This window comes from Artibeus jamaicensis, unplaced genomic scaffold, assembly GCF_021234435.1.
Source record: "Artibeus jamaicensis isolate MK-2021 breed Jamaican fruit bat unplaced genomic scaffold, CSHL_Jam_final contig_923, whole genome shotgun sequence".
NCBI classification, from domain to species: Eukaryota; Metazoa; Chordata; class Mammalia; order Chiroptera; family Phyllostomidae; genus Artibeus; species Artibeus jamaicensis.
Genome location: NW_026522014.1, coordinates 8,722,041 through 8,742,272, shown reverse-complemented (window position 1 = coordinate 8,742,272; position 20,232 = coordinate 8,722,041). Strand labels below are relative to the sequence as shown.

The 20,232-nt window shown below is 39.8% G+C and overlaps 1 protein-coding gene and 1 pseudogene across 1 annotated transcript; both read left to right on the top strand.

Annotated features, from left to right (window-relative positions):
• The first annotated feature begins 1,023 nt into the window (after positions 1-1,023).
• Positions 1,024-1,177, top strand: LOC119065360 (uncharacterized; annotated as a pseudogene).
• Positions 1,178-10,972: 9,795 nt separating this feature from the next.
• On the top strand, positions 10,973-17,741 carry NDUFA4 (NDUFA4 mitochondrial complex associated). The gene is made up of 4 exons (XM_037167359.2): positions 10,973-11,134; positions 12,224-12,312; positions 12,968-13,028; positions 17,527-17,741. Exons 1-4 carry the CDS (start codon positions 11,093-11,095, stop codon positions 17,581-17,583), a joined length of 249 nt encoding a protein of 82 aa, XP_037023254.2. The 5' UTR covers positions 10,973-11,092; the 3' UTR covers positions 17,584-17,741.
• The last annotated feature ends 2,491 nt before the right edge of the window (positions 17,742-20,232 follow it).

The following is a 20,232-nucleotide window of genomic DNA, read 5'->3' as shown; positions in this document are numbered from 1 at the left end:
GGTTTAGATGAGAGTGTTGTGAAGACCCTATCATTGGATTAGTGTCCTTATAAGTAGCAGAGAGAAATTGGGTGAGGACACAGTGACAAGTCTTTTACCTGCAATCCAAGAGGAAGGTTCTCATCAGGAACCAAATCTGAGGGCACTTTGATCTTGGACTGCCAAATGCTTTTTGTATCAATAGCTGTTAATAAAGACCATCACAAGTAGTTTGATTTAGGCGCTCTCCCTCCCAGGAGCACACCCACACTTTCCCCTTCTCCAGCCTCCCACCTCAGGACCCAGGTGGATCGCCCTTACCCTTCTCTCTCCTAAGCTCCAAGGGACCTTTCTTTTGCCCCTGGAACTTGTTTTCTGAGCCAATATCTTCTATTGCTCACTTCTTCTACCTGTGGCTTTCTAAATAAACTTTATTTTGTAGTCTGAGTCTTGACTCAGAATTCTTTCTTAGCCAGAACTCAAGTACTGAGATTGCTGAACCAAGGTTCCATCTGACCCCACCGGTGCAACACTGGGTACCATTCTCACTGCCAGCAAATCTAGGTGAAGGTCACATGTGATCACATCATATTTTTTTCAATTTCTCTATAGGCTTAAAATTTAAAAAAAAACTAGAGGAAAACACAGAAATGAGATGTAAACTTGAACAAAAGCATTATGGTAAGTTAATACCGTAATAAAAATTATAAGTAAACCAACCTTTTTAAGAAAGTAGTTTTCTTTCTGTCGACTAGTACCATACTTTGACTGTCTTCCCTCAGGGATACATTAACTCAGCATCTGGCAGGGTCCTTGATCATCACTTAATTCCACAGAAAATCATGATGGTCAGTTATATTCATGGTATCATGTTGACTGAACCTAGTAAGAAAGAAGCAATAGCTACTCTTGACACACTGGCAATACAATTATGGACCAGATGGTAGGAATTAAATCTGAGCAAAAAGCACGTTTCTGTCACCACAGTGATATTTCTTGGGTTCTAGTGGTGTGGGACATGTCAAGGTAACCCCTTTCAAAGGAAAACACTTGGCAGGGGAGATATCACAATCACAAAGTTGGTTTTCCCAGGGCAAGGCTCACATCAATGTGTGCTGACCCCTACGATTTCCCCAGTGGTGGGAAACTCAGCTGGGTAATTTCTGGTGGTGAGGGACTGTGTTTGTGCTCTCCCCTAAAACGACAACAAAAAGTGAAGGACTACATTTGGCTCCTCTTGTCACAAAGGTACATAATACTCAGTGGGCCTCTTTGGAAATGGGAGGCAACGTTTACCTGATCTGGGTGTGCTCCTCTGACCTATTTACTGAGCAAACTGGAAAGTTGCTAGTTGGGGGCAGGGCACTGCAATCAGTCTGGGTGGCAGGTAAATTGCTCTTCAACCAAGGTGTATAACCTAGCAGATCTGTTAGTACTTGAAGCAAATTACTATGCTACCTGAGTTACCTATCATGAACTGGGTCACATCTGACAAAGTCGTAAAATTGAATATGCATAACAGCAGTCCAACACCAAATGGAAACCAGGTGGGTTTGAGCAGGTTCTGAAGGCATTAAGCTGCCAGAGCGAGTGTTGCAGATGCCCACATTCTAAGCTCCTGTAGTAATGCCCCTACCTCCTCAACCTGCATCTATGATTATATGGAGCATTTCCAATGACCAGTTAACTGAGGAAGGAATATTTGCAGGTGGCTCTGTATGAAGTTCTGTCAATATACCAAAGTAGACGATTGTAGCACTATAGTCCCACTCTGCATTGAGTCTGAAGGACAGTAGTGAAATACGATATAGGAGTAGCTCTTACTATTTTTCCTAGTGACCACTAATGAAAGTTTGACTTACCATCTCTGCAACTGTGGCTTTGTTGCTCTAGAAGTCTTAGTTTCAAGGGAAGAAAGCTTCTCTCAGGAGATGGGACAATGACTGCATTAAACTCAAAGCTGAGACAGCCACCTGGCCACTTTGGGCTCCTCATGTCGATCAATAAACAGGCAAACAAGAGGGGTTACTTTATTAGCTTTTGTGATTGATTTTGATTAGCAAGGGAAAATTGAAATACCCTATTTTTTGGATTGTAAGACGTACCTTTTCACCCAAATTTGGGAGGAAAGGGGGTGCATCTTATAGTCTGAATGTAGCTTACCTAGCTCGCTGGGGTGAGCAGGGGCAGCGGCAGTGGAGCAGGGTCACGGGTTATTAAATACTTTACCATATTTTTTGCTTCACAAGTTTTTTCCTATTTTCCTCCTCTAAAATCTAGGTGCATCATATGGTCTGGTGCATCTAACAGTCCTAAAATAGGGTACTACAACTCAATAAGGGTAAGGAGTATGACTGGAATGCATGAGATTCCCGGGAGGTGCCTCTTTGTTTTTTGCAAAATTATTCCTGTAGTTTCTGTATTCCTGGGTTAGGTTTATGTCTAGTTCAGTGACAAACAGCTTTCAGGTCTTCTGCAGGATGCCCACACCATTGAACTGGAGAGTTTGGAGTTAACAAGAGATCCAGTGGGTTCTCTCTGTCCTCATGAGTTTATCCTCACAAGTTCGAATGTGTCTTTGCTTCTGCACTTCACATCCCACTTCCCTTTCTGTTCGCCTCCCTGCTGGCATCAGGCTGCAACAAGAAACACTGTTTCACAACTGCATGATGCCAATACCTTGTAATAAATTCATTATTATGTATGTATATATCTGGGAAGCTCTTTCTCTCTGATCGAACTCTGACTGATATACCTTCCTACATCTCTGACTTATTCTAACTTTTCTATTCTGACTCCTCCTTCCTGGCCTGGTCCTCATTTTAATCATGTTCTCTAGGGTTTTAACACTGACCCTCCTTTCTCTTCCCACTTTCCTTCTTACACATTCTTTGTAGACAAGCACACCAATACGAACTTTCCTTTTAGAATGTACACTCCCAGACCAAACAAGTCTTGAGTGATGTTTCTGCCAGTATTCAGAGTATCTTTGCAAATATCATAGGTATCTTAGACTCAACATTCCAAAAATAAAATTGTATTCTTGATCTTGGTATGGACACTATACATCCAGTAGCCTAAGCCATATATCTGTATTTATTGTGGCACTTGTCATAAGCTTTCTAATTATACCCACAGCCCCTCTGGATTACAAGGTGTTAAAGAAAGACAGCAGGGTATTATTTTTCTTATCCTAAGTACTCATTGGTGCAGACACCGGCCCACAGTGTCTGCAGCGTTATGGATGAGATATGAAACAAATTCACATGAACTACTGAGTCCTGTGGAGGAAAGGGGATGGTGTGGCCACTCTCTTAAGAGGAGAGTGCCTGGACCCTTGCCTTGACAAGCTGTTATTGTGTTCAATTTACACAAGAATAAAGCTCATCAATTATTGGCAGGCAGAAATGATTAAACAATAGATAACATTCAAAGAACTCTGAGGGTTTATTCTGAGTCTGAGTCAGATAGTTAAAGGGCCATAAAATTTTGGGGAAACAAACTCATTTCCTGCTTGGTCCCTTATTATTTAAATTGAGGGTATTAGCGAAGTAGGCTTCACAGGACTTTATGTATTCTTTCTTAGGCCTGATCACCCCAGGGAACCTGCCCTTTCCAGCACAGGACTGCACCCACCACCAGCATTGTTTCAGACTTAAGTCAGGCAGGGGAAGTAAGGCAGCCGAGAGATTAGGACACTTCTTACAGACAGAATGAGGACTCAAGCTATGTCAAAGCCAAGGGACAACGGTCCATCACCCCCTTTTTCTGTAGCCCCCAAGTCCTTCCCTAGGGCCCACATGATTTTGCCTGTCTTATGTCATTCCTCCCTTGAGGAATCTTACCCCTCATTGGCTAACTGATCAAGCACTGGGAGCCAGGCAGGGTGAAGTAAAAGGAGCAGAGGCAGCACCCCTGCCAGGGAGATAAGCTTTGTCTCCTTAATGGCTTATGGTCTGAAGGTTGCTCACTCAGCCTTAGCCATGGGGGGGTTACAGCTCCTGAAACCAGGCAGGGCAGTTGCCAACACTCAGTATGATGAACAATACATAGTAGGCACTTAATACATGTTTAATAAATGAACACATTAATAAATAATGATTAAATAGGTGGATTCATAGAAAAGATAGAAATTGCAGATAATAAATGGCAACATAGAAGAGTAATAAAACATGTTTTTTTTTTAAGGCTGTAACCTGATGATTTAGGTATATGGTATAATATTCTAAAAAATGTAAATACAGTTTTCCTAGAACTATTTAGCTGTAAGTTTCCAGTGACAAGAAGTACCACTTATTTCAAATTGCTAGAGTTTCTTAACTTTTTAGTATTCATTGAATTCTGTACATAAAGTGCTTCAGTTTTAATTTAACCTGATGAGAATATATGAAGCTTTGACATTTATAATAGGGAAGTAAACTTTCACAGACCAAAATATGTTTTCATTTTTCTAATAGAAATTTTATAATTAAATACAGTTTATGCTAAGTAGCCATAATTCTAATGAAGAGCCTATTTATTTTTAGATTAAGGATAGCTGCAGAATCTTTGTTAACAACTGAAGGTATAATTTGTATTTGTATTATCATAAAAACAACTCCACTTGTCAATTTACCTGCTAGAAAAATAATTAAACGCCTAAATGCAAACAGAGTAAAAATATAAGATTCTGCCTTGAATTTACATTAATATAATTGTACTCCATGGCTGACTTATCAAACCATTTCTCTCTAAAGAACCTATTTCTTTTTGTCACACATTAATGACACATAATCACTATAGCTTCCAGAGTTTTTTAGACTTGTTTATTCAGAGAAACTGTGCAACAGAAATCATTCTGGGGGGTCCTATTGATATACTGCCTAGATGTTTTTAGAGTTGGTCACCGTACACCTTACATTTCATTCAAACAACTAATATTTATATTAGTTGTATTTTATCTTTGTGTGTTTTATAATTGTTCACAAAATTAAATCAAGCAAAGGAACAAGAAACCCAGAGGGCACGGGTCTCAGGAGCAGGATGATTAAAAAAAACAGCTCCAAATCATTTAAGATATTATGCCCTATGGTTGTTTTATTCCATGTTTAAGTACAAAACTTTGTATGAGTCTTCAATGCCAAAACAATAGTTCCAAATCCAAAATTCTTAAAAATCCGGGTTAACCTTTTAAGGTTAACACCTTAAAACACCTTCCTATGCAACCTAACTCTGACTGATAACACCTTCTTAGGCAACCTAAGCTCTCATCACACTAACCTCATCTCAATTCCTTCTGTACGTTATGCACTTACACTATGAACTTTTATTTCTCTGCCTTATTCAGGCTAGTTCATATATATGGAATGTATATCTTCCCTCTTTTTATGGTCTGATCATTCTGTGAAGATGATAGTTAAGTTCTTATCAGGCCCCACAGTATTATCAGTAATTTTACTTCTGTATACTTATTGCCCAAATCAAGTCATCTGCCTAAGTGTGGTATAAACAAGGAGCTAGAAATATAATCTTTTCCCAGTAAGGACATTAAATATTATGGATAAAAAGACAATCTACCATAATTTGCCCTTTTTAAAAAATCCTCACCCGAAATTTTCGTTGCTTTTCTCTCTCTCTTTTTTTTTTGAGAGAGAGACAGACAGACAGACAGACAGACACTCAGGCATGAGCTCTGAGCAGAAATCAAGCCCAAGACCTCTCAGTCTATGTGATGACACTCCAACTGACTGACCGCACCAGGCAGGGCCGTCTGCCCTTCTGACTGCATTCATTTCAATCTTTCTCCTTTCCTATTTCATAATATACTCACCCTCCTCCCTAAGGGAGTTAACCTAAAAGTCTTACATTATTATCATTTCCACCTCAAATCCCATGATTCCCGAACAATGTTGTAGTCCCTGTGTTTGTTACAGGTACATTTCCTTTTGATCTGGAGACCTGTGAAGTGACAATTATTCGCCTCAGAACATGCAAGATACAACGGTGGAATAGGAATTGGATGACTGTAGTTAAGTACATTTATACTGTTCAGAAAGAGAAAGGATGGGAGACACACATTGGTCCTGAAATCTCACAAGGCAGAAGTTGCTCTGGCTGAAGGTGTGGAATATTCCTTGATTAGGCCTTGATATTGCTATTGCGGGATTAGTTCTATTTCCTTCTTCCCTGTGGCTCCTGTCTCCCACTCTGGAAAGTCTTATCTTAGATCCACTAAAGAGGACAGTCTAAAATAGGCCTTCCTTGGAAGATAAGCAAATCTCTCAGCCTGCTTCCCAATTCCAGGTGCTTGGTGAATCCAAGTGGCATGACACATTTCAAACTGTCACAGATACTTGATCCCAAGGCTGATGTTTTTTTCAGCAGTATTCAGTCTACTTCTATCCCATTTGACTCCTGCGGCATTGGTGGTATAGTGGTGAGCATAGCTGCCTTCCATTTGACTCCAGTAAACTCCAGCCATCAAAAAAGCCATACTCACAATTCTTTTCCGAGTTGCCTGTTTCCTTCTCTAGATTTAATTTCAGTCTCTTTGATCCCATCGGCTTTGGTGGGAGAGGCACACCTTCGCCTGTTTGACTTGTTCAATTGAGAATGGCTACTGTCTTGAATACACATTCAAGAAATGAATGTGTGAATACACATTAACTTCAGGATGTTTTTTAAAATTTTTTATTGATTGATTTTAGAGAGAGATAAAGGGAGGGAGGGAATGGGGAGGGGAGAGAGAGAGTTAGAGTTGTTGTTCCATTTATTTATGTATTCATTGGTTGATTCTTTTTTAAATATATTTTATTTATTATGCCATTACAGTTTTATTCCCCCCTTCATTCCCCTCCACCTTGCACACCCCTCCCCCCTGCACACCCCTCCCCTACCATTCCCCCCCTTTAGTTCATGAACGCGTGTCTCAAGTTCTTTAGATTCTATATTTCCCACACTATTCTTGCCCTCCCCCTATCTATTTTCTACCTACCATCTATGTTACTTATTTTCTGTACCTTCTCCCCCCTGCTCCTTCTCCCACTCCTCTGTTGCTAACCCTCCATGTGATCTTCATTTCTATGGTTTTGCTCCTGATCTAGCTGTCCTCTTAGTTTGCTTTTATTTTAGGTGTGGTTCTTAGTAACTGTGAGTTTGCTGTCCTTTCACTGTTCATCTTTTTTATCTTCTTTTTCTTAGGTAAGTCCCTTTAACATTTCATATAATAAGGGCTTGGTGATGAGAAACTCCTTGAATTTGATCTTATCTGAGAAACACTTTGTCTGTCCTTCCATTCTAAATGAAAGCTTTGCTGGATAGAGCAATCTTAGATGTAGGTCCTTTGCCTTTCATGACTTGGAATACTTCTTTCCAGCCCCTTCTGGCCTGTAAGGTCTCTTTTGAGAAATCTGCTGACAGTCTGATGGGAACTCCTTTGTAGGTGACTGTCCCCTTATCTCTTGCTGCTTCTAGGATTCTCTCCTTCATTTTAATCTTGGCTAATATAATGATGATGTGCCTTGGTGTGTTCCTCCTGGGGTCCAACTTCTTTGGGACTCTCTGAGCTTCCTGGGTTTCCTGGAAGTCTATTTCCTTTGCCAGATTGGGGAAATTCTCCTTTATTATTTGTTCAAATAAGTGTTCCACTTGTGGCTGTTCCTCTTCCCCTTCTAGTATCCCTATAATTCGGATGTTGGAATGTTTAAAGATGTCCTGGAGGTTCCTAAGCCTCTCCTCATTTTTTTGAATTCTTGTTTCTTCATCCTTTTCTGTTTGGTCATTTTTTCCCTCCTTCTGGTCCACTCCATTGATTTGAGTCCCAGTTTCCTTTCCATCACTATTGGTTTCCTGTGCATTTCCCTTAATTTCAATTAGTTTAGTCTTCATATGTTCCTCTAATTTGTGACTATAATCAACCAGTTCTGTGAGCATCCTGATCACCAGTGTTTTGAACTGTGCATCTGAAAGTTTGGCTACTTCTTCATTGCTTAGATTTATCGGCTCTGGGGCTCTGAGTTGTTTTTGAGCCATGTTTTGATCTGTTGGTACCTGGTACGTACGAGGAGGTGTTCACGGGGGGGGGCACCCAGGTTGCTGGTTTGTGACACTATATGTTCGGGCTGGGTTAGAGAGGGACAATGGCGGTCCCCTCTGCCACTTTCCGCCACTGGGGCCTGCACAGTCTGCCTCACCTCTTCGCTCCTTCACCGGTTTGTCTGCGCATGAATGTGTGACCGTGGTCAGCCCTCAGTGGGTCCACTGCCTTGCATTCTCAGTGGGTCTGCCCGCTACTCCACACCTGGGATCCACCTACGGCTGCCTGTGCACCTGGGTTGTGAGCCCGGGTTGGTCTGGTGGATCTTTCCTGCCCGATCCCGCTCTGCTGCTGGCTCTGCCCCTCTTACCGGTCTAGCTGAAGGGTTTGTTGTTGTCAGACTTCTGTGTAGTTCAATTTTCTGTGGTTTGGCTTTGTTTTTGTTGCTAAAACTTTGTTGTTTTTAAACTTGGTTGTGTGAGAAGGTGCAGTGCTTCCACCTATACCTCCATCTTGGCAGAAGTCTCCATTGGTTGATTCTTGTATGTGCCCTGACTGGGGATCAAACCCACAACTTTGGTGTATCTGGACAATGTTTTAACCAACTGAGCTACCTGACCAGGACTGAATTCAGTGGTATTCTTTATTTCATTATCAACTGTTATCATTAAAAATAAAATATCCCCTTCTAATTTCCTTGCTGAAATTCTACCTACACTTACTGCTTTTAGGTTTCTATAGTCACTTCTAAATATTTTCCATAACTTTTGTGCTTAAATTTTAAAACATGGCCATATTCCTTACCATAGTCTGTAAGGTCAATGTCAGAGAGGCCTTTATAATCTCTTCAATCTCATTTTCTTCTCTACTTTGTCATGGATCAACCACACTAGCCTCCCCTGAGCATTTTTTTTAACTTCAGAACCACTTCTCTCGACAATTGAAATGTTGTTCTTCTCACAGATCTTCACCAGGTTTCCTCCTTCTTTTCACTTAGATTCAGCTCAGATATTACCTCTTTAGATGGACCTTCCTTGTCTATTCTCACCAAAGTAAACTTTCCTCCACTCCCCCGTGTGCTTCTGTCTCATTATTCTATTTAATTGGTTTATCACTATCTAAAATTATCATAATGGTTTATTTACAGTTTGTCTTTTCAATCAGCATAGAAGCTCCATTAGGGCAGAACATGTTTCTCATTCCCCGATATCTACCTAGAAGAACTGTGCCTGGTACAGACTACGTACTCGGTAAAGATTTACTGAATGAATGAACAAGACTAAGCTTCATGATACATCATCTTGATAACAACCATTTATCTTTTTTTCCCTACCTCACTGGCCATATCCCTTCTCCCAAGCGTTGTATGTTGGACTTCCTCAGCTCCATGCCCTTTGCTTCTCTTGTCACTATTCCTTCTCTCCTTAAACAATCTGTCTCATTCAGTCATATGGCCTCAATGACCATCAACAAATTGAGTTCTAAATATATTCTTTAATCTAGGTTGTTCTTCTGCCCTACATAAATCCACTTGAATTTTACATACACACCCATCATTCTCTGTTGCTTCTCATTTAATAATTGGCATCAACCTCCACACAGGTGGTCAAAAATGGAACCTCTGAAGAAAGTATTCTAGTCTTATCCATCTTCTCACTTCCCCATATTCTACACATCACTAAGTCCTGTATGAGCTACTTCCTTAATACTTCTGGAATCTTGTCTTCATTATTGCATTTCCTACACTAGTCCAAGCTACCATTATCTCACATACTGACTGTTGCAATGGCTCATTAACCAGTCCCCCCCTTTTCACGCTAATCTCCTCTAATCCATTCTTCACAAAGCAATCATTTGAAACCATGGTATCCTGCTTTCCTTAACTTCCCAATTCTCTTAGCTCAACACCCACGGTGTGCAAGTGAGTGGTCATTGGCCCATCAGATCCGATCCCCACCTTGCTCTCACTCTTCAAATGCCAGCCATACCAGACTTCCGCAGCTTCTCAAAAGGTCTCTCTAGGTTCAGACCTACCTGTTACCTCTGTTCTGTACACCTGCACCTTCCATCTTCAGTAAGTTAACGTCAACTTCTCCGTCAGGTCTAACGTAACTTTATTGAAGGAGCCTTTTCCTACTCTTCTCAGACCCAATTACCTGTGTGATCATTTGATTAAGGCTTTTTAATTCAGATTACTCCTAGCGCCCCCTAAAATTTGAGCCATAGAAGGCTTTGGGGTGACAGAGACAGATATAGGGGGAGAGAGATATGAAAACTGTACTGTGTCATTGTTAAAGATGTGTAGGGAAACAATCATTGAAAACACATTTGAAGAATGCGATTTTGAGCCCGGGAAGAGGGCAATGCCACAAATGTCTTTGCTGCGTTGAACGTTCAGTTGAGGTTCAGGGACCTGAAGGTTTAGAGATCACAATGGCAGAACTACTGTGATCTTTAAAGCATTTACTAGTTTTTATCCTCTGCCCATAAGCGACAGTCTAAGACAGGAAGCAGCTGCAGTCTTCCTAAACCGCAGTCAGTGACCTTAGCGGCAAGAGACTCGACCTGCCCTCCAAGCGCCAGGCGCTCAGCTGCCGCAGGCGCCGCTCTGCTCCCTCTGCGGCGTTCTGGGCGGGCCGGCGCGCGCCCCGCACGCGCGCCCCCAGCGCCTCGGCGCGCGAACCTGCTGGGCGGGCAGGCGCCTGGCGACCGGACCCCGCTGGCGGGGAGCGCGCGCCGCCTCGTCTCCCCAGGCGAGGCCTCCTGAGAAAGTGCCTGGCTGGTCAATACAAGTGTTCCAGTTCTGACGGAACAAATTACCCTCCGGGAATGTACATGGCACAGGAATAAGAGAGTTTCCCTCGGAGTGGAACGCCAAAGGTCTGGTTAGGTTAGAGTGGACGCGTGGGGCGCCGGGTGAAGCAGGCGCTGCCACGGACAGCCGCCGGGAGGCCCTCTCGCGGCTAGGTGCTGTCGGCCAGGGGACCTTCAGGTAGGAGGTCCTGGGTGACTTTGGACGCCCGCTCCTCTTCTGCGTTCTACCTGCTCCCGGGCCGTGCTGTTTTCCTTTCTCTGTCTTCGGGGCCCTCTGCCGCAGCCATGCTCCGTCAGATCCTCGGGCAGGCTAAGAAGCATCCGAGCGTAAGTTCGTGACCCGTCCCCCGGTGGGCACTCTGTGCGGGACTGCGGCGACACTGCGGCTGCCCCAGTGCCTTGGGAGCTTCCTCCTTCCCTATCACTTACCGGTTCGCTCCTGGAGGCCGGACTTGGCCTCTTTTTGCCCTGTCTGGCTGTTTGCTCCAGGCCCTTGAGCCCTGACCTTCCTCGCTGAGCATGGTGGGGCTGGGGCTGGGGCTGGCTGGCTGAAGGTGAGGGAGGGGTGCGTTGGGGAAAGGAGGAAAATAAACTGGTCATTGTTGGAACAATTTGGTGGCCGTGACTTCTTGCGGATTCCTCGGACGAAGGGGAATGATTGTGCTCTGTATGGGTTACCCGTTTTTTGTGCTGTCAGGGATCCCGTATACACTGTTGATCCGCCAGGCCTTGTGGCAAACAGTCTACGATGGTGGAATCCTCAGTTTATTTTGACCTATTGACATCTTGGGGGAGTTTGGTGGCTCAGAATTTAATTGCTGTCAAGTTCTTCTGTGTCTCTCATTTTCCCCTAGCACATCAGTGTGCTGTGATTTAAAAACTAAATTACGCGGTCTTTAATCTTTATCTTAAATTTGTTTATTTAAGCACGAAGCATTGGTAGCAGTATGCTTTCAGGGACTATGCCTAAAATTAATATTTGTAACCGGTGTGTTTCTGTCCTACTCAGTGTGTGTTCTTTATGATGTGTATGTAAAGACAAGCTTAAGTACTTTGCCAAGAGCTTGTTTTTCAAGCCTCAAAATAAAGGGAGCTGGAATATTTAATGGGAGTGATGCATAAAAGTTAGAAAGGTAAAGTAGATGATATATTTTCTTGGGAGATTTTGAAACTTGAATTTTTTTTTCTACATTAAACCAGCATCATCTTCACATTCTTTGGAAATCCCACTTCTTTCTTTTGAGCACACTAATATTTCAATGTAAGACTACCTTTATTAAAATTTTAAACAGAATTGAAAAATAGCGGTTTGAAACTTAGGAATCAATGTGTAGAAACTACTGTAGCTTTTCTGTTATGAGTATCTAGGTTTTGAAGACGATGAATAATTCTTGTCTATTTTGTGTTTGCTTCTAGTTGATCCCCCTCTTTGTATTTATTGGAGCTGGAGGTACTGGGGCACTGCTGTACGTCATGCGCCTGGCATTGTTCAACCCAGATGTCTCGTAAGTATTTGAAACTTTGGTGGTTTATCAAGCTAGTGTAGCAACCACAGTTTTTCTGGGGAGGCAGCATCAAGTAATAGAAAGAACCTGAGTTTTGTAGTCATACAGTAAGTTCTGATCCCATTTCTGCCATTGCCATTTGCTTTTCCTAGTTCATAAAATCATCTAAATTTCTCTTGAGTCTCATTTTCCAATCTAGAGTAGAATTGCTAATACCCATCTTGTAAATATTGTGATGATTATTTTTATAAAAACCTTAATCAGGGTCACTGGCACATACACATGATTTTTGCTTGCTTTTCCACTAACACTGTTTTAATGAAGTTGGAAAACATTAGGCAAGGGAAAAAGCAAGCCTGTTTTATGCACTTCTCTATATATCACTTCATTGATGAAATAGAAAACTTTAGTAATAGTCAAGAATGAATTTTCCCATGACAGGGATAAGGACAAGGACAACTGCCCCAAGAGGTTCTGTTTACCTTTTTTCTCATCATTTGCATGGGATTCCTTATTATAGACCCTTTCTCTGTTTCAACTTATGATGAAAACACCATACTTCACTTAATAAGTGAGACCGATCTTTTCAAAATAATAGCTTTTTAAGAAGTACAAAACTATTTTAAATCATTTTTATTGCTATGATTTGTTTTAGTTGGGACAGAAAGAATAACCCAGAACCCTGGAACAAGCTGGGTCCCAATGAGCAATATAAGGTAAGCTACAAAGTTGTTTCAGAATGCTGAAGAGGGTGTTTTAATAAAGTTTGTCATGGGGTAGTTTTTGTTGTTTTTTTTTAAATTGGATGCACAGGTAAAATTCCATTGAAAACTTTCAAGAGCTGCTAGGCTGTTCTGTGAAATTAAACTGCTGTATTTTTCTAATAAATATTTCTGCTAAGAATTTTATTCACAGACTAGAGTTGGGCTATGAAATTAAGAAAATATCTCAATTCTATTGATCTGATGAAGAAAAAAGAAGAGACAGTATAGCTGTTGTTTATCATTTTCATAGATATTAGTCTAGTGTAGTTTTTCTCAAGCTTCACTGTACATAGGTGAAGCTTATCAACTAGAGAATTTGTTTAGATTCTTCAGCTCCACCCCCAGGTTCTGATTCAGCTGGTCTGTTGTAGAGATGGAGAATTTGCATTTCTAGCAAGGTTTCCCATGATGCTGACACTGCTGGTCCAGGAACCACACTTAGAGTAGCACTGATCTAGTATAATAAATGTTTTGGCTGGTTGTTCTTCTTGGTATGGTTGAAATATTTCATGTGAAGATTAGTAGGAAGAAATGAAAGTCAGTTGAAGATGAAATTTTACCATGAACCTTCTAGATCAATTTTTTAACATCTTTTCTGAAGAGTGGTTTGTGGAACTACTCTTCCGAAGAATGATTTCATGGACTGGGACCATTTTCTTTCTTTTTTTTTTCAGATATAATTGACATAATGTTTAGGTTTATACATGTTGGTTTGGTATATTGCAGCATCATTACTACAGTAGCATTAACTAATACTTTTATCCCAACACGTAATTATCATTTTTTGGGTGTGTAGAGAACAATTAAGATCTAGTTTCTTAGTGACTTTGAAATTTGTAATACAGTTTACTAGTCTCCAGAACTTACCTACTAGTTGCAAGTTTGTACCCTTAAACAACATCCTCCCAATTCTTCCATCTCTTAATAACCAGCATTCTATTCTCTGTTTTTATTAGTTTGGCTTTTTAGATCTTACATATAAGTGATATTGTACAGTATTTGTCTTTCTCTGTCTGACTTAGCTCCCTTAGCATAATGCCCTCAAGGTCCATCCATGTTGTTAATATCTGAGACCATTTATTGATTCCCCAAACATAACCCTCATGTGTAAAATTTTGTATGTAAAGACAAACCCTTGCAACGTCAAAAACCCCCAAAACAAAACAAAAAACAGTGCAGTTTTATAGGGTATAATGTATATACCATATAACTTACCTATTTAAAGTATATAACTCATTCACTTTCTACTATACCAGGCTGCTTCATCAAAAGACAAATAATAGTTTGCATAAGCACTTTCAAGAAGAGGTAGTCTGACCAATGTATGTCTAGGACCCCTTACAGAGGTGTCAAACTCATTTTCACTGGGGGCCACATCAGCCTTGCGGTTGCTTCAAAGGGCTGAATGTAATTTTAGGACTGTATAAATGTGACTACTCCTTAACTAGGGGCAAGGAGCTCAGTGCTGTCACTGTAGAAACAAGGTGGAGGGCCGGACAGCCTGAGGGCCTTGTGTTTGCCACCTGTGCTAGGAGATACACCTCCATGTTGGAGATGGATGCTATCATTACTGGTAACAGCAACTTTTAAGATAATTATCACCTTTTGCTGGTTCCAAGCTTTCCACTTAACCTTTGGATTATAATTTGGCTTCCAAATCTCTAAAAAGGCCTCATTATAAGAAACAAACAAAAATGTATCAGTGGAGCTAAAATGAGCCATCTGATCTCTGTTAAATTTTGCCTCAAAAACATATAAACAGGCATTGTGGGTTTTTCTTTCCACTCATAAATTTGTTTAAATTAAGTCCATTCTAGAGAAAATGGATTCGTATCCAATCAAGTTTGAAAAAGAAAACCAAAAAATAGGCACTGATCCTTCTGCCAAGGAACATTTTGGAGTCTCTGGGTCTGTGTAGTTAACAAAGCTCCCCAGGTGATTCTGATAATGAAGCCAGTTACCAGTGCGCTGGGAAATGACAACATGCCAGTATGAGGCCATGTGAATTCGGAGATGGATTGTTGCTACAATAAAAATCTTAACGTGTGTGGCACAGATTGGGCTGCCAGTAGCTGTGACACTGATGTTAGATACTGGAAAGATAAATCTTAAAATAGCAAAATATTTGATAAAGTGTCACCTACTGTGCTTGGAAGTGGACTATGTGCCTGCAGATCTGTTAGAGGAAAAGATTTTGTGAAACAGGATATAAATGGACTATTACTGCTGGCTGTATTGTCGAGAGGTGAGCTTGTATAAGAATTGGATGATTTGCAAGCAGAAATAAAAGGGAACATGTCCAAAAACTAGTGAGCTTAGAGTGAATGAAGCCTACTACTGCTTCTAAACCCTTAGTGAGGTAGACTAGATTATTTTATCATTCACTGCCCTTCACCTGAGAGAATTTGTTTTTATGGCTCACCGACATCAGGTTTGACAATGTGACCTGCTCTGGCAAATCGTAAGTGAGGGGAAGTGATATCTGCCAGTTCTAAACCAGTGCATGGTTACCCGCATTGTTCTTTTCCATCTGTCGTGAGACCAAAATTGAGTTAAGGATTACACATTCAGCTTAGGATAGGAATCAGGAGAACAGGGACGAGTTAGTTTGTAAGTGATATATAATCTAAATGAAAAATAAACCTTGTTGTAGATTTGGAGGTTATTTGTTGCCTCTTTACAAAGCTAATACAGATCAGAGAGGGGACTGAAATAGGATTTAAGCATCAACTGCTCAGCAACGCTTCTCAGCCAAATAAAAAGCCCAAAGTCAAGATCACAATATGTTCTGCCTTCCCAGCTGTTCTAAAGACCTTCAAGGTAGCAGTTAAATTGGGAAAAGAATGGGGACATGGAAGCTGAAAAAAGCAGATATGAAAATTACTTCTACCGAGAATTTTGATACTGGCACATGGATCTAAATATAAGCAAATACATGAGAAGCCTGGTTAGTTTTTAAAAAACTGGAAAAGATACTGTGACCTTTATACTCTGCATGGGTATAGTGGCTCGATCCTGCTTATTCATTGTCTGGCAACCTGATCTTTGTGTCTTCTATAGATAATGAGTAAGGTTGTGTTAATTAACCAAGGTAAACAAAACGTTATGCCCGTAGTGCCTGGCATTTATTAAAAAGGCCCCAAAAGGTTTATTTTCTTCTTAATATATAACCTATAGTTTCCTTTACAAACATTCCCGTAATATTTTGTTAACATGTTAGGGATAGCACAGTTTTTTTTTTAAGACCTACTAGCTAGGTTCAGTTGCTTCATGAGAGAATACTGTCAGAACAAAGAATACTGCTTTAGGGCTTATTCGTACTTCTCTACCTATGAAAGTCTCTGTTACCTCAAGGAAATCAAGGATAAACTTTACTACCTGGAAATTTTTTTTTAACAGTCAAATAAGAATTTTTTAGTTAGAAATAGTTAGGGTATGTTTGGAGAAAGAAAATAAAGGACTTAAAAGGATACAAATTTATGAGCTTCTTGTTTAAATCCCCAAAGGGTGAATGATTCTGCGATTTTTATTTTTATTTTTTTGAGTCTTCAAGTAATTATATATAGCACAATTTCATCAGTGTTATTTGGCACAAGAATGAGTAAACCCAAGATTATAGCCTTATTTGGGCTTATGTACAAGTTCTAATGTTTCCTCAGTCTGGAGGCAGTTTAAGACATGAATCATTTTTGAAAAAGTTATCGAGATTTACAGGAAGCTTTTAAAGCATTTGTAGTAAGATTTCTAATATTAATTTTAATTTAAGGAAGTTTTTGGAAATGGCAGAAATTCCAAATATATCGTATTATTTAAATATATTATTATTTAAAAACAAAAATATAGTACTATTTAAAAGCTTTTGTACGAAAGATGGTCAGTGTCAGTTTGATATTGATGCAGTCTGGGTTAGGAAAGTAATGGGGAAAAAAAGCTATCAAAGTAAGCTAGTTGTATCTGAAAAGTTATGTAAACTACACAGCAAAGCAGGACCACATTACTGGCTTATCTTGGTTGCTATAAATCTCTCCTATCTAATTTACAAAACTTTGCTAACCAAAGTAGGAGTGATAATTCTTGGTTTTCCCATATTCTGTTGGAGATTCCTCTGTATCCTTAGTGGACATGCAAGTAAAAACTTAAGAGTTGGAAGTATGTGTCAAAAGGAATTCTTATTCACTATGAAACTCGAAGCTTTTAGAGGTTTTGACTGACAGATTATACTAGCACTGCTCTTCTGCAGTAGACTTAGTATTTTGACCTTACAAAATTATTAATAAAGAGCTGGAGTTTTGGTGTCTTATCTTTGAATGACTTTCACATTGTAAATATTCTTAATAAAAAATCGTGTTTGTAATTTTTACTATAGGTAGCTGAATAAAAATAATTCTGAAACTTCTGTACAATCTCTGTGTTTGATAGATTATCTAAAATATTTTTTTTCTTTTCCAAGTTCTACTCAGTGAATGTAGATTACAGCAAACTGAAGAAAGAAGGTCCTGAGTTCTAAATGAAATGTTTCAGTCAAAAGCTGCTTAGAATGAAGGTCTTCCAGAAGCCATCCGCACAATTTTCCACTTAACCAGGAAATATTTCCTCCAAATGCACGAAATCATGTTGGTGTATTCTGTTGGGGTTTACACTGATTAATAAATGTTTGAAACTTGATATGTCTCACTATTTAATGCTAAAAATGTGTTCTGAATTTTATGACTGGGGTATAGGAAATAAATACTAGAATTTAAAGAATTTCTTGAGTATAATTTGAAAATAGGACTTTACATTGCTCAGTAAGACACTTTGATTTTGTGGTAGGTCATAATTTCACTAGAGCAGAATTAACAACTGCAACTGGAAAATATACAAAGGTAGATCAGGAAGAATATTTAAGCCTCTGGCATTAGCAAAATGGAAACTTCTGGAACTTCTGTTACTCGCTGATATTGAAGTATGTGCAATTGTTAATTAACAGTGATTATTACCATGGTATACATTCTCTTTGCTGAAAATTTTCAAGGTTATCAGTCAACAGCGGTCTAGTTGGTGGGGATTTTAGTTGGATTTGAGTCCGCCACTTCTAACCATGGAGCTAGTGGCCAAGGACAGAATTTGGGGATAATTCTGAGTCTTGGCAGGTTTCCAAAGGCCAGGAACTATATTAGTAGTAATTTTAAGGTGGGGAAAATATGAGAGTTACCTTTTTTCAAAATAGTCTGTGGAATTAGAATTCAGGTGAAGAAAATGCTAATGTGTATATTGATGTTACCTGTTACGTGGCTCGTGCCTTTCAGTCAAGTCTCAAATTGTCTAATGGGCAGAACATTTCAGTGGTAGCTAACCAAGAATTAACCATATATCAAGTTTCTACATCAAGGGTCTCTGAGTCATTACACCATAGAAACTTTTGGATTTTGATGTGTATTTCATTTAAAAGGTAGTAAGCACATTGTATATGTCAGGAGCTGAATGAACTTAATGTTTGAATTAACATGGATTATCTCAAATACTCATTTTTATTTAAAAATTTTTTTTCTTTTAAATTTATCTCTAGAAGGGAAGGGAAGGGGAAAGGGAGAGAAATATCAATGTTGCCTCTCGTGTGTCCCCTGCTGGGAAATGGCCTGCAATCCAGGCATGTGCCCTGACTGGGAATCGAACCAAGATCCTCTGGTTCAAAGGCCCATGCTCAATCCACTGAGCTACACCAGCTAGGGGTGGTGGTGGTTAAAGTTCAGAAAACTAAGATGCAGATTAAACTACTCAAGTATGTTCTCTTAGCCAAGTGTGGGTATTTGAACCCAAGTAGTCTTAAACCTGGAGTGCAGAGTGCATTTTAGTTAATTTAAGCTCCTGTGTCTTGCATAATTTCAGCCTCTAGAGCAGGGCTTCCCAGTCTTGCCACTATTGACTTTCTAAGTCATATTTAGCAGCAACCATGCCCTCTACTACCATGGGCCAGTAGCATTCCTCCCCCAGGTTGTGAAAACCAAAAATGCCACCAGATACTGCCAAATGTTCCCTGTTGGGCAAAATGCCCCATCCCCACCTCTGCTGATAACTACCTTAGACAAAGACACACTGGTACAAATCAACTCAAAAAGTTTAAAATTGTGTAAAGAAACACCGTGGCCAAAGTTATACGTACCCAAGTAATTAAACTAAACACTAAGCAGTTCCAAATAAATGCTACATTAAGGAATTTTTAATCATTTTCTAGTATTGAAGACAATTGTATGGATTCTTAAAGATTAATGGCATCTTTGTGTTCAGTATTCTTGAAATTTCCCACGTAAGAATGAATGTTAAATTTGGCATAAAATATAGTTTATTCTGAAGAAAATAAATTCTATTACTGCTACTCAAGAAAACTACAATGGCAATTAAGTAGATTGTCACTTAGGAATTCATCAGGTTTTAATTCTGCCAGGAAATATAACTGGCTCTTTTTTTCTTGAATGAATTTGTTTAGAATTATACTTCTAGTGGGCTTATTTAATTAGGGTACAGAATACTTTGTCAATTCTTCATCTTAATGAGGTCACCAGGAAAAGCTGCATTTAAATGCAAATATCTTGCTCATAGATGGAGAATATGACAGCTAGTGGGGAGGCAGCGATATTAGGGGGTGGAGGGATTGAGCGGAAAGGAGAAAGGACTCATGGACATGGACAACAGTGAGGTGGCTGATGGTGGGGGGGTCATAAGGGGGCTAAATGGTAATGGGAAAAAATAATATATTAAAAAATAAAATGAATGCAAATGTCTTGGGTTAGCACACACCCGTATTTGGAAAGGTGAAATTTTAAGAAATGACAAATGCTCCCAGTTAGGTACTTGAAAGAAGAGCTAAATTGTACTGACTTTTACTTTGAAGTTTGTTAACTAGCACTGATCAGGTTGTATGCTGCTGTTCCACTAAAAATGCTTCTGTTAAAGTCACTGATTATCTCCATATTTCTAAACTGGAGTCGAGTCATCAGTACTCACTTTGTCCTAACAGTAACAGTTGACACCTTGAAACATTTTCATCCCTTAGTCTGCCATACTGTCTTTGTTTTATACCATTGGCTTTTCTACTCAGTCTCTTGGTGGTGTGCTTTTATCTTCATGATCTTTAAATTTTGGAATGCCACAAAGGAAAAGCACTTTGGACCTTTTT